The following is a 13,483-nucleotide window of genomic DNA, read 5'->3' as shown; positions in this document are numbered from 1 at the left end:
TTTTCTGGGAGGGCGGGGGAGTACACATGGTGGCTGGGCAGCCTGAGTCAGCTTGATGTACCTTTAAGTAGAAACCCGTTAGTTCTGAGTTCATAGTTAAAGGTAGATCTAAAACTGGAGATAAGACTTGGGAAAGGGAGAAAGTTAAGCTTAATTAGCACATCCACCAGGCCTTCTCAAACAAGTCTGGATGCTTAAATCTGTTCTTAGAGAGTACAGGGATATCTCTGATAAGGTACTTTCTCGTCCGTCTGGGGATGGTCCTGGCTGGATGCTGCTAATGACGACAGAAAGGCCTGAAATTAGGGATCCTGGCTGCATCATTGCACAGAAGCCTATCTAAATATTCCTTTAGTAGAGGGGAAATGGTGCCCAATGAATGATGGAAAAGCTACAGTAGAACACAAGAAACTCATGGTAGGAAATGGCTAATAATCAAAAGTCAGGATCACCAGGACTCCGTGAGCCTCAGCTTGACCTCTGGAAGGCCCTTGGCTTCTTCCAGGTATTAGCTTGTCACAATCAGCTGAAATCTAACTTTGTATATTTTTGCAGCTTATAGCAGACACTCTTTTCAGGGTCTCCCTATGTAGACCAGGCTTTTCCTCCATCTTCAAACCCTAGAGCTGAGATTACATATGCCACCGTGCCGGGCCTGCATTTCATCTAAGTCCTAAAATGCCTACTTCTCTCTCCCTCCCCAATTCTGAGCCTGCTTCATCTTCATCTCCATGCATCCTCTTCCTCTGTAGGTGGGCTAGCTTCCTCATGATCGGTTCCTCTTCCTGCCCCCAGACATGGTTTCGCTCTCTGGATCACATTCTTCCCAGCTTATGATTGGCTGCAACAGCTCAAAAACACCTTCTCTTTACCCCCAGGTTTGTGGTCTCAGTTTAAGAAATCCAAGACTTCCCGAAGTTTAAGATTTTTCAGTTTCCACTTTGACCTTGTTCCACTGAGACTAAAGCACAAGATTCAGACGTTTACAGGGCAGGCAGCATTTGGGATGTTGGGGCGGAGGATTGCTTCAACTTGGAAGCCAGCATGAGCTACATATTGAGATGTAGCCCCCCCTCCTAAAATAAAACCCAAACTAACAAAAAATCTTGACCCTCCCCCCCTTTTTTTGGCCAGTACTTCCAACAAAACTTATAAGTTTAACCTTCTAAGTTAATTTAAGCTAGAAGCCTGGGCTAGTGAACTTAATTCCGAATTACACATATTCAGAAACTCTAGAGTAGTTGACTGATTGATTTTTGTGGTGGTAGGGATAGAACCCACACTCCCAGGAAAGTGTTCTACCACTGAGCTACATTCTGGCTCTTGATTTTTGTTTGTTTTTTGAGACAATCTCATCCTGTAGCTAAGGCTGGCCTAAAATTCATGATTCTCCTACTTGCAATTTCTGAGTGTTGTGATTACAGATGTCCACCAAATTGTGCTAAGAAGTCTGTTTTGTTTTTAAAATATCATCTGGGGAGCTGGGCATGGTGGTGCATCATTCATTAATCCTTGGCAGGCAAAGGCAGATGGATCCCTGCGAGTTAGAGACCAGCCTGAGATACATTGTGAGTTCCAGGTCAGCCATGGTTAAGGTTCTGACCTCGGGCACTAGCACTTACATGTATATAATAACCACACACATGTATATACATAATTTAAAGATCTTCAGGGGCTGAAGAGATGGCTTGGTGGTTCTTCTGGAAGATCAAGGTTTGATTCCCAGGAACCACACGGCAGCTCACAAACACCTTTAATTCTACTTCCAGGGGATCCAATGCCCTCTTCTGGCACCAGGCATGTGCACAGTGAACAGTCGAGCAAACAAATAACCCATACTCATAAACGATTTCCCACGGACACACAGCAGTTATTAAGGACCAACTTTTATCACTGGGGCTTTGTTTCTTTTTTCTTTTTGAGATAGGGTCTCACTATGTAGCTTTGGCTGTCCTGGAACTCACTATGTAGTCCAGGCTGGCCACAAACTCTGGAGGTCTGCCTGCCTCTGAGTGCTACGGTTACCTGGTCTATGGAGTGCTGTTTCTAAACAACCCCACATTAAACCTCGTAATTTCTGTCTTCCTCCTGCTCTTCTGAAACTTCTTTATCCTTTACTCCTTCCCCACTATACCAAAGCCTAATTTTAAAAAATTAGAAATGAAAACAAAAAAGAATACATACATAAATGCCCACTACTGCCAAATAGTTGTTGGGGAGAAAGCACAGAACATCAAAAGTTCAGATTCTAACTCGTACTCCACCTCCTGATCCCAAATACTGCACTTGCACATCTGTATGATCAGGCATGCACAGCTGTCTCTGAAACTCCTCTGCTCAGAAAAGCCAGAGTTTGGATTTTGCCCCTGCTCCTTTTTTGAGACAATGTCTCGTGTAGCCCAGCTTGACATCAAATTCCCTATGAAACCAAGGGATTTTGATGAATAAATCAAATAACTGAATGACCTTGAACTTCTGATCCCCCTGAGTGCTGGGGATGGAAGGATGTAACAGGCCTGTGGCCTTGGACGAGGAATGGGTTAAGTGATGACCAGGAGTTTGTAGTTGCCAGAGGGATGAAGATCTGGGGGAGGCCCTGATTATCTCCTCACAGGGAACTGATTATCCTGCAGGACTTTCGGATGAACCTGGAGCTGGGAATACTGATGCAGGCTTGTAATCCCAACACTTGAGGGGCTGAGGCAGATGGGTCATCAGCTCTGGGCTCTGAGGGGGTACAGAGCATGGCCTGTCTTTAAAACCCCAAAAGCTCAGTGAACAGGTCAGAGTGGGTGGTGTGGCATATGACGGCCTGAATGAAAGCAGCTCAGGGAGGAAGGGGAGCCAGATCTAGAAAACGGGACAGCCTACGTTGGCTCTTTGGCCCCTTCTAGAAGCCTCCCCCAACAATACCAGTCCCTGACAGCCCAATCTAGATTGTAGAAGCAACAACACGGTCATTACTACCTGCAAGGATACTGTGTGTTGGGGATCGGGAAACTCAAAACCGGATCTGGGCATGGAGACAGGAATGAAGGAAGTGCTTGCCTGGAAAATTAATGTAAACGGAAGTGGCTCCATTTTCTGTATCCAGTGGATGAAGAGGGCAAGGAAGCACTGGGAGCTTCCTGGATTCCATGAAACCTGGGGACACTAGTTTCTGCCTGTATCATCTTGGGCCAAGTCACTTACCTCACAAAGCAGTGGTCCTCTCTGGGCAAAGAGCTGCCTGCAAGTCTGTAGGAACAGAGCTTGCTGTCTTGTTTCTTGGGGTTGTGTATGCTCGCGTTTACTGGTGTTCTAGCTAGGAGTAAGGCGGCAGCAGCTACATATCATTGGGGCAGTTTATGATGGCTCCTGCTTGGTGGACCAGGGCTGCTGAGGAGAGGTGTTCTGAAAAATGGCCTGGGATGGTGGCCAAAAAGCTGAAAGTCAAGCCTAGGGATCTGGGACCTATCAGCCAGGATGGGGACTCCTGACAGCCTTCTGCAGAGGGTACCCAGAGACATGTACACTTCCCAAACCTCAGAAACACGGAATTCGGGCATCTGAGACAGCAAAAAGACCAGTGAGAGTCGCTTGTAAGAAATCCTCTGAGGAATCAGCTTGCACTCAGGGATGGCATTCCCTACACCAGGGCGGAGCTGAGCTCCAGATGTCGGGGCGTACGCAGCTGGAGGATCACGTGGCATGGCCTCAGCCCCCTTCCTGCCAACGCTGCATTTGGCTCAAGCCCGGGTCATGGCCGCCCTTGGGACCCTGAGCTGACAGTTGGAGGGCTCCCTGCCTTCAGGCGCTGGCTGCGTCTTTCCTCTTTACACCCCCGTGGCCAAGCGTGAGTGCTGGGGTCCTAAGGACCAAGATCAGCCGCGGCGGGGAGGGAGAGAAGAAGAAGGGATTCAGCTTTGGTGCACCGGGTCGGGGATCGAGGCCAGCGTCTCCCTGCCTAGCCTTGGATACCCTTCCTGGGCCGGGTCCGAGGTTGGAAGCTGAAATTCTTGTCCCTTAGGCTGCTGCCGTGCGTCAGGGCCCCCGGGCGGAGGTCGATAGAGCAGATGAAGAAAGGATAGCGGACCCCGGGAAGGGCGGGGCTGGACATGAGGAGGAGGCGGCTGCGCCTTTGCCGGGACGCGTGGCTCACGCTGCTGCTCAGCGCCGCCCTCGGTCTCCTGCTTTACGCGCAGCGGGACGGGGCAGCCCCCACGACCAGAGCACCACCAGCGCGAGGACTGCCCCCGCGGCCCACTTCTGGTCTCCGAGCACGCGGGCTCCCCAACACTGCCCGCGCGGCGGCCCCGCTGGCCTACGAGGACGACACCCCGGTGCCCCCAACACCAACGGGCCCCTTTGACTTTGGCAGGTATCTGCGCGACAAGGATCAACGGCGCTTCCCGCTACTCATTAACCAGCCGCGCAAATGCCGCAGTGACAGCGCTTCTGGGGGCCCGCCCGACCTGCTCATTGCGGTCAAGTCTGTGGCCGCGGACTTCGAGCGGCGGGAAGCCGTACGTCAGACTTGGGGCGCCGAGGGCCGTGTGCAGGGGGCACTCGTGCGCCGAGTGTTCTTGCTGGGCGTGCCCAGGGGCCCCGGCTCCGGCAGGGCGGGCACGCAGACGCACTGGCGCACCCTGCTGGAAGCTGAGAGCCGTGCTTATGCAGACATTCTGCTCTGGGCTTTCGAAGACACCTTCTTCAATCTAACGCTCAAGGAGATTCACTTTTTAGCTTGGGCCTCGGCTTTCTGTCCAGATGTACGCTTTGTTTTTAAGGGCGATGCCGATGTGTTCGTGCACGTGAGGAACCTGCTGCAGTTCCTGGAGCCGCGGGATCCGGCACAGGACTTTCTTGCCGGTGATGTGATTGTACAGGCAAGGCCAATCCGCAAGAGAGCCAGCAAGTATTTCATTCCCGAGGCTGTGTATGGACTGCCGGCATACCCAGCCTATGCCGGAGGCGGCGGCTTTGTTCTTTCCGGAGCCACGCTCCGCCGCCTAGCAGACGCCTGCTCACAGGTTGAGCTCTTTCCCATAGACGATGTCTTTCTGGGCATGTGTTTGCAGCGCCTGCGGCTCACACCTGAGCCTCATCCAGCGTTTCGCACCTTTGGCATAGCCCAGCCTTCAGCTGCACCGCATCTCCGCACCTTTGACCCCTGTTTCTATCGAGAACTGGTGGTAGTGCATGGGCTATCTGCAGCTGACATCTGGCTTATGTGGCGCTTGCTGCATGGGCCTCAGGGACCTGTCTGCGCACATCCACAGCCTGTAGCAACAGGTCCGTTCCAATGGGGCTCTTAACTACCTATTACAGTATCAAGCCTTTCACTCAGTTCCTGAAGGTAACATTAAAGAGCCGGAAAAGGTGTCCCATGTGGGTTAGTGGTGTACATACATGGCTTTTCTCCAGATCACTGAGTGTGCAGCACTGACTCATTGAGAAAGCCAGGACCAAGGTGTCTTGACCAGCAGACCCAGAGAAGCCGGCACATTTGATGATACCAGTAGCCAACAGCATCACTGTGTGTACCAGTGAGGATTTGGTTGAGGTGCTTAGGATGATACAAACACATGCTGGTATCCCCATGGCCAGGCCTCACAGCCCTCACGGACCTGGCAGGCACTTTAGTTATTTGCTTCCTTCGTTCTCCACATTTGGATTCCTGGTGGCCATATCTTATCTGTCTCCTTTGAGGTCTGCTGTGTTGGAGCTAACCCTTTAGGCCCACGTTTGCCTGTAACACGAGGGGTGGGGCCAGGATGTGTCATGGTCTTGTCCACTCTCTGCACACACAACTATGTCACTGTACCCGTCCCCTCGCCAGAAGGGGTCCTAAGATTCCTCTACTATAAGACTTCTCATATGTCAACCACAGCTTCAAGAAAAACAACAGTTCACATTTTAGTACAAACACCTCAGGCAGCAGCACATGGCAAGCTGTCACTGAGGGCATAGGTGCTTTATTGGAAAGGGGATGAGGGAGTTTCCTCTGTTCAAGAGGATGGGAACAGTCCTGGCTACCCTGACAGTGGGATGTGCAGGGTCTCTGGCCAGACCAAGGTCCAAATGGGAAGACACCTGTCAATCAGAGTCATGGGAGTGCCACACAGGCCTGGCTGTAGGCCCAGGAACCATACAGACAGCTGGGGCAGGTCCCCTGCACATTCATTATGAACTATACAAGATGAGGCTGTACATGAGTTAATTACAAAAGTCATTATTTACAAAAATCTGTACACACATTTGAAAAACTCACAAAATTGTCATCTATGTATCACAAGTTGCTAGACCAAAATATTAAAAATGGGATAAAATTATACGTTTCTCTTCTCAATTCTTTTCAAAAGGATTAATATTTAAAGCACATATATGCGACTTTCCATTAGCAAGACCCATGTAAGAAACGCAGCAGCCCAATCTTCTTTGAGCCCCTAGGCCTTAAATCAAGTGGCCAGGCCAGTGCCCACAAGTGGAGCAGGGAGCTGGCCCACAGTGCACAACAGAATGCTGTAGCAGAAGGAGGAAGGTGTCTTTGGCTAACACTTTGGCATTAAATAAAAGAGGCAGACAAGATGGAAACATGCAGCCCTGTCAGCCAGGCTGGACCAAGAGACACAGGTGACCTTGAAGGCTGGCTCCCAGAGCAGCAGTGGGCACCAGACCTGGGTTCATACCTGGCACAAAATTGTATTTCAACCACTCAGATGTGCCACCTGGGCATGGCAGGGAGCATGTGCACAAAAGAAACAGAAAAGGGCATGTGGGCCACACCAGCCACAGCCAGCTCATCAAGTAACTAAAGTGGATGTAGTGCAAATATTGCAACCAAGTACTATGGACATGTTACCTGCTCTGCTCACCTTAAGGGCCACACAGCAATGTCGGGCCAAAAGCAGGACCCTGATCTCATTCTAGATACCTATTTTCTAAGCCAGAGAAAGAGTCCATCTTCCCTATGTGTGCAGGACAGGGGCTGACGTGTCCTTCATTACATGTTAGTTGAGAGGCCCTGGGTCCAGGTATCAAGGCCCAAAGTTTGTGCTTCTGTTTACAGGCTGTGTTCTCTGCTGGCCACAGCAGGCTGAGGACAGAGGAATATCTGGGTCCTCTATCCCAAGGTAGAAGACTCAGCTCGAATCCTACTTCTGAACCCTTCCGAATCCCAGAGCCCTTCAACACTGCCAGGGTGCCCAAGAAAACACGCAGGGTGGCACAGAGACCCACTGAGCTGGATGTGATGCACAGTTCCATGGACAGAGGGGAATGGGTACTGATGTCATCCTCAGGGCAGCTCGGCTGTTCTCAGGTGGGCACCAGGCCTAGGGGGGCCATACAGGGTCACTGAGGCAATGTGGTTGTTCTGCATGACCTGGTGTGAGAAGAGAACAGGTCAGGAGGGAAGGATGGAGGCAGACGGCCCCAGGATTGGGTGGCTAGAGGATGTACGAATGTCATATTTGTGCAGGCCTGGGCTCTGCATTTCCCGAACCACCGACTTCATGTCAGTGGGGCTTACTTCTTACAAGGGTCTGTCTGTTCTTCACAGCGTATGTGACCTTCATAGACTCACTTATCTGGTCTTTCTCCAAGTGCAAAGGGCCTGCTGAGGTATGGCCTCCAGATCCAGCCCGAAAACATGGGCTCCCCAGTCTCTCTCAAACCGTAGGGTGCCCAGGCCTCTCGTCCACATAACACTCAAGGATCAGCATGCCCAAGTTTGGTCACACTTGCTTTGAGGTTCCTCCACCATGCTGTACTGCTTATTGTTTCAAATTAAGGAACTGCGGATGGGCTCATCCTGTTCAGGCTCTGTGACCCAGATTTCCCCAACCTATTTCTTTCCTTTTTACATTACTGTTAATTTTGTTTGTGGCAAGGGGCATGGATTTGCCACAGAATACATGTGGAGGTCAGAGGACAACTTTTAGGAGACTGTTCTCTCTTACCATGTGGACTCCAGGGATTGAACTCAGGTCCTCAGGCCTGGCAGTGCACGCCTTTACCTGCTGAACTATCTCACTGGCTCTCTTATCTACATTTCTGAACCTTTGGACAGCAGAGATGAGGAAGGGTTCATCTGTCCAGCATGGCTGGTAACCCTCCACAATTCTCCTCAGTCACTTGCCTGTTCTTGCTACAACCACAAAGCCCTTAGCAGCTTCTTTGGCCTCCAGGACTTACCTCAAAGATCATCCGCTGAAGACCAAAGCAAAATGTGGAGCCAAATGGATTGGTGTTGTTTGGGGATGAGGACCTGAGGCCAGAGAACCCAGTTAAAGAGCGAAACAAAGATGAAACAGCAGAAGGCCTGGTCCCTTCGGGGTGTGGGTCACCGGCCAGCCGTCTTCCACGACGGAGTATTTCCTACATAGGCCCTCAAGGTCAAGTGGTAAGAAGTAGCTTCATTAAAGTCAGATTCCTTTATGACTCAAAGGTCAAAAGAAAGTTACTGCTTTTCTTAGCTGAACTACAGTCACCTGGGAAGAGAACACCTCAGCTGAGAAACTGCCTCACCAGACTGGCATGAGGGCATGTCTGTAGGGCATTCTTAATGACTGATGTGGGAGGGCCCAGCACACTATGTGTGATGCCACTCCTGGGCAGGGGGTGCTGAGTTGTGTGTGAGTTGTGTAAGAAAACAAGCTGTAGCTAGGCATGGTGGTGCAGGCCTTTAATCACAGCATCCAAGAGGCAGGAGCAGATGGATCTCTGAGAATTGAAGGACAGCCCGGGCTACATAGGAAGAGTCTTTCTGCTCACCCACTCACTCCTCAAAAGAAAGAAAACTGAACAAGCCTTGGAAAGCCAGCCAGTAAGTGGCTTTCCTCCATGGTTCCTGCCCTGACTCGCCTTAACGATGAATTTTAGTCCAGACATGAAAGCCAAATAAACTCTTTTCTTCCCACAGCAACAGCGATCAAATTAGGACAGTTATTCAGAACTGAATGGGATGGTGAGAGGGCACCTTAGCATGGCAACCATAAGGTAATGAACTACAGCACGAGGCAGCATTGATGGGAAAGGAAAGCTGAAGACAGAGAGTCAGACAACTGCTTGCTGTGAATTAGGGGAGAGCAGACCCCTAGAGACAGGGCAGGGGAGGGAAGCTATGCCAGGGACAACCTCTTAAAGTAAGCACGAGGAATACCTCATCTAATCTGACAGGGCAGGAAGTACGTCTTAGCACACCAACATATCCTCCCCCGACTCCACCCGAGGAGTTGGACTTTAGCCCGGGGCTGGCACATGCTGGGCATACACTACTGAGCTGCATCCCTAGTCTAGAAACCTGTGTGATTTGTATAGTAACCGCTGCTGGACTTGAGCCTTCTGAGCTTCCAGGAGCAGAATGGGGTGGCCAGACACGAGCACCGCCCACTTACCTGTGCAAGACAACAGGCTTCTCCACAGGATGGCCCAGAAGCTCCTGGATGCTGTCCCACTGCAAAAGAGCAGGGGCAGCAGAGGTCAGCAAGGACCAGTACACGCTGTGACCAGTGGAACGCCCGGAGTCTCTGGCCGAGCAGAGCCACCTTCCTCTCAGACTACTAGACAGAAAGTAAGGGCTCACCTTGCTGTAGGTTGTGCATGTCTCAGTCCGACCACCTGCATTTTCTGGAAAGAGAAGATGGTATAGGCTGGGTTTGGCCAGTCTTGGCTAACTTTAGCCCTAGCCATAGGCCGAATCCAGACCTAGCCACCGTTGCTGCTGTGGATGGAGCACATGGGGAGCAAAGACAGGCTGTTTGGAAGGATGTGGAAAAGCAAAGGCAGGCCAGTCTTGGTGTGGGCTACACTAACTGGCAGGGGGCACAAAGGATGTGTAGGAGTGCTGGATGATAATCTGCAGACAGGAAACTTCTCCGTCCACTAGCCAACAGTCCCAGTCATAGGAGAAGGCCTTCAGGGCCTCCGAAACAAAGGACCCATCCCAGACGAGCTGAGGCTCTGGGGAGGAGACGGTGAGCACACACGTAACCAGCTGACCCAGCACTCCATGCTGCCTCTCCCCAGTAATTCCACACCCCCTTTAACCGGAGATACTTCTGCACTCACCTTTCTTTATGGCAAGTGGGATCTTGAACTCACAGCGGTGGTAACTAGAAAGAAGACAGGTAAGTAAATGCTGTTTCTTGGCCCAACTGCTTTCACATCTCTACCCTGCATCCCATAAAAGCTAGAACCCAATATACCTGCCCAAAGCCCTGGCCTGGGGTCTTTGTCAACACTCACTAGGGAAAGCCCAACTCAGGAATGGAAGTCAAACAGAAAAAGGACATGGCTCTCAGGTAAAAAGACTAACTTACATAAGCTATAAAGGTTTCCAGTTGGGTATGGTGGCTCATACTTGAAATCCCAGCACTGGGAAGCTAAGAGATGGGGAGTGCTTTGAATTTGGGGTCAGCCTGTGTTACTGCACTACATAGTGGATACCAGGCCAGCCAGAGTGACCGAACAAAACCCTTTCTCAAAAAAGATCTAACCATTTCTGCCTGTATCTCTCAACTTGTAGACTGAGTACATGCACAGATCTAAAGCACTGAATCCTGGGGCAGGAACATAGTAGACACTCAGCACACGTTGATTTCCCATGAAACCGAAGTGTGAGGTAGAGACAGTTAAGTGTCACTCAGTGGTAAAGCGCTTATACAGCCCACTCCAGGCCCTGGCTTCAATCACCAGCATCACAACTGAAGGGAAGAAATCTGGTAGAGACATTTAACATTGAGCCAAAGTTCAGTTCCTCTTGCTCACCAAAGGTGTACTCACATGTTAAAATTATAATGCCCAGGGTAGTTGGTATGCAGGACAAACTTCTTCACTCTGTGTGTGTTTGCATCAAAGAGGATGTCCTGACAGAGAAAATCAGATGTCCAAGCAGGAAAAGTTACCAAGGAAGCTCAGAGGCCTTACCAAAAACATTCCAACTTGGAATCTCCAACCATGAGAATGCCAGCAGCTTCTCCCACATAGCCCAGCAGCCTTAACTAGGCATCTTTGTGGAGGTCCTGGCAGGCAGAGGGGCCACAGATGCACTGCTTGCCAATTTAAACAGCCAAGAAAAATCCCCTCCCCAATCAGGACACCTAGGTAAACGCTATAACCAGCCAGTCCCTCTGCTTCTGTAGAGACTGACAACTGAGGGAACTCAACCTAACCCTTACTAGGCCTCAAACCTGAGATTGATGCCACTCATCGACCATTTCCTCCTGTAACTACCAACTTTCCCAGTTTTCGTGGCTGCTAAGGTCAGGGAATCTCAGGGTCATTTCTCACTCTACTCCTTACCAACAGCTAACCAAAGCTCTCCATTCTTGCCACCTTTGGTGGACTGTATGGTGACCACTGCTGCTTGTCTGGCAAGAGGAACTTGTGGCTCTTCCATTAACGTGACTGTGGTGCCTATTAACTTGCCAAGGTCAATGCTAGCCCCCTCAATCCTTGCTCACAGCCCCTCTTCTCCTCGTAGCCTTTTTTCAATAAATGAGCAGCCATCCCAATTCACCCTCAGAGCCTGTCAGTCCCCTCCTTCTCTTGGCTGGCTCCACACCTCCTCTTTGGGACCTGAACTCCACTTAAGCTGGACTCTGGCAATCCTTCATACTACCACCATTGGCCCTTGAACTCCAACAGCACCATTCCCTCCTCCCACTTGCCTACCCTCAGAAGTCTGTCCCAATAAAGCCCCCACAGATCCCTGACTTGTGCTTGGCCTTCCCCAGGTAGGTATGCCCGATTTCGTTTGCTCCCTCTCTATCCTCTACTCTTTCTGCTCTTGAACTTTCAGACCATGGAAAGCTCAGAGGTAATTTCAAGACTCATGGTCTGGCTAGGTTTTGAAACACGTGACTGTAAGCACAGACATGAGATGATGCAGAGTCTGAGACCAGTCTTGGCTATACAACAAGACCCTGTCTCAAACAGAAGTTAAAAAACAACAGTGACCCATGGCACAGGTCAACTTTGCCTTGAGATGGTTCCTTCTGGCATATTTTATACAATCATTTCTCAAACATGCATCCCATCCACCAGCCAGACTGCCAACCCTGTTGACAGCCACCAACTCCACTAGCGCCTTCGGTCCAGGATATATAGCAGCTGCATTAGTGTCTCTGGAGTGCCTTCTCTAAAACTACAAAGACACTCTTTCTGCCTGGTCTTTCCCAGTCTCCCTCAGACTTCAGAAGAGTGACTTATGTATTACAGGATAATTCCTCATTTTAATGCAAGTGATTTCCATGGTTCCCACATGGTGAAGCGTGTTTTCCCCCAAAAAGAACGCAGGATGTACCAGCAAACCCAGCATCCTGATGTTTCTCAGTACTTTTGGTGGCAGGAATGTCTACACTGGGCACCAGAACCTATGAAAAATAATACCTGGTACAACCATGAAGAGGACCAAAAGTTCTTTGATTCCCGGAAGGTAATGGCTGCACATGTCTACACAGGTACTCAAGGGTGCTCTGCCTATGCCAACAGAAGTGAAACCCCTTTCAAGTCGTTACACTTACCACTCCAAGAGTGAAATAGTTAAAAAAGTAGTCATTGCACTTGGATGGAACTTGTTTATGAGGGGAAGGAGAGTGAATTTTCATCTGTTGGGGGAAAATAAACAATAAATTAAAACCCTTTAAAATAGCTCCCATTGAAAGCATGTCTATACATTGTGTTCCTTGTCTAACATTAAGCGGTTAGAGAGTAAGCCTGTGGGAGCCAGATCTGTTAATATGGACAGACCTCCAAGTGGGCAGAAGTGACAAGTGACAGTTCAGAGTCATTAGACCAAGAGGGCTCAGAGGAAAGCTTTTACTTTAAGTAGAACAGATTCTGTGGGGGAAACATCAGACTTCATTCACGAATATTAAAGTACTGGTGAATAAAGGTAGGGACTGCCTAGTCACACTGTAAATACCTTTCCCCTACCTTGTCTTCGGATTTATAGAAGACCTTGTGTGGAGAGCCAAGCATGCTAAGGACATCTTGGCAAGAATCACCAAAATACACTGAGCGCTCAAATACTCGCATTTTGGCATCTGCTAATACTCCAGGTCCACAACCTGTATACAAGGGAAAGGTTGTCAGGTTCTGGTCAGGACTAGAAACACAGCAACCCAAGGCCATTTTTCTCAAAGAAGCTAACAGCTTCCTCTTGACTAGGCAAAGGGCAAGACTGCATTCAAGTGTAAATACCAGGTCAAAAGGAATTAATTAAACAAGATTTTGAGAAACCACTATCTACTTGAAAATAGTGCCAGGGACTCTGGAGAATTAATCTATTCACCAAACACTTAAGTACTTACTTTCTTTTTTGGTTTTTTTTTTTTTGAGATAGGGTTTTTCTGTGTAGCTTTCCGCCTTTCCTAGATCTCACTCTGTAGACCAGGCTGGCCTAGAACTCACAAAGATCCACCTGGCTCTGCCTCCCGAGTGCTGGGATTAAAGGTGTGTGCCACCACTGCCTGGCTCCTTTTTCTTTTTAACATGT

At 49.7% G+C, this 13,483-nt stretch overlaps 2 protein-coding genes across 2 annotated transcripts in view; one reads left to right on the top strand and one right to left on the bottom strand.

The window, feature by feature from the left end:
- Positions 1 to 3,314: 3,314 nt before the first annotated feature.
- B3gnt9 (UDP-GlcNAc:betaGal beta-1,3-N-acetylglucosaminyltransferase 9) lies at positions 3,315 to 6,314 on the top strand. The gene has a single exon (XM_036188439.1). The coding sequence runs from the start codon at positions 4,098 to 4,100 to the stop codon at positions 5,295 to 5,297; it is 1,200 nt and encodes a 399-aa protein (XP_036044332.1). The 5' UTR covers positions 3,315 to 4,097; the 3' UTR covers positions 5,298 to 6,314.
- Positions 5,891 to 13,483, bottom strand: part of C5H16orf70 (chromosome 5 C16orf70 homolog) — a 29,636-nt gene continuing 22,043 nt past the window's right edge. Inside the window, exons 9-16 of the mRNA XM_036188438.1 lie at positions 12,922 to 13,055; positions 12,510 to 12,593; positions 10,768 to 10,850; positions 10,054 to 10,097; positions 9,569 to 9,612; positions 9,381 to 9,439; positions 8,179 to 8,251; positions 5,891 to 7,366 (exon numbers count right to left, since the gene is read on the bottom strand). Of these exons, the coding sequence (XP_036044331.1) occupies positions 7,280 to 7,366; positions 8,179 to 8,251; positions 9,381 to 9,439; positions 9,569 to 9,612; positions 10,054 to 10,097; positions 10,768 to 10,850; positions 12,510 to 12,593; positions 12,922 to 13,055 (608 nt within the window). The 3' untranslated portion in view covers positions 5,891 to 7,279. The remainder of the gene's footprint in view (positions 7,367 to 8,178; positions 8,252 to 9,380; positions 9,440 to 9,568; positions 9,613 to 10,053; positions 10,098 to 10,767; positions 10,851 to 12,509; positions 12,594 to 12,921; positions 13,056 to 13,483) is intronic.

Source organism: Onychomys torridus, chromosome 5 (assembly GCF_903995425.1).
Source record: "Onychomys torridus chromosome 5, mOncTor1.1, whole genome shotgun sequence".
Lineage (NCBI taxonomy): Eukaryota > Metazoa > Chordata > Mammalia > Rodentia > Cricetidae > Onychomys > Onychomys torridus.
The sequence above is the reverse complement of the archived record's forward strand: the minus strand, read 5'-3'. Positions and strand labels throughout refer to the sequence as shown.

Excerpts from the sequence above, each read along its gene's own strand:
- B3gnt9 (XM_036188439.1), top strand. The coding sequence starts at position 4,098 with ATGAGGAGGAGGCGGCTGCGCCTTTGCCGGGACGCGTGGCTCACGCTG.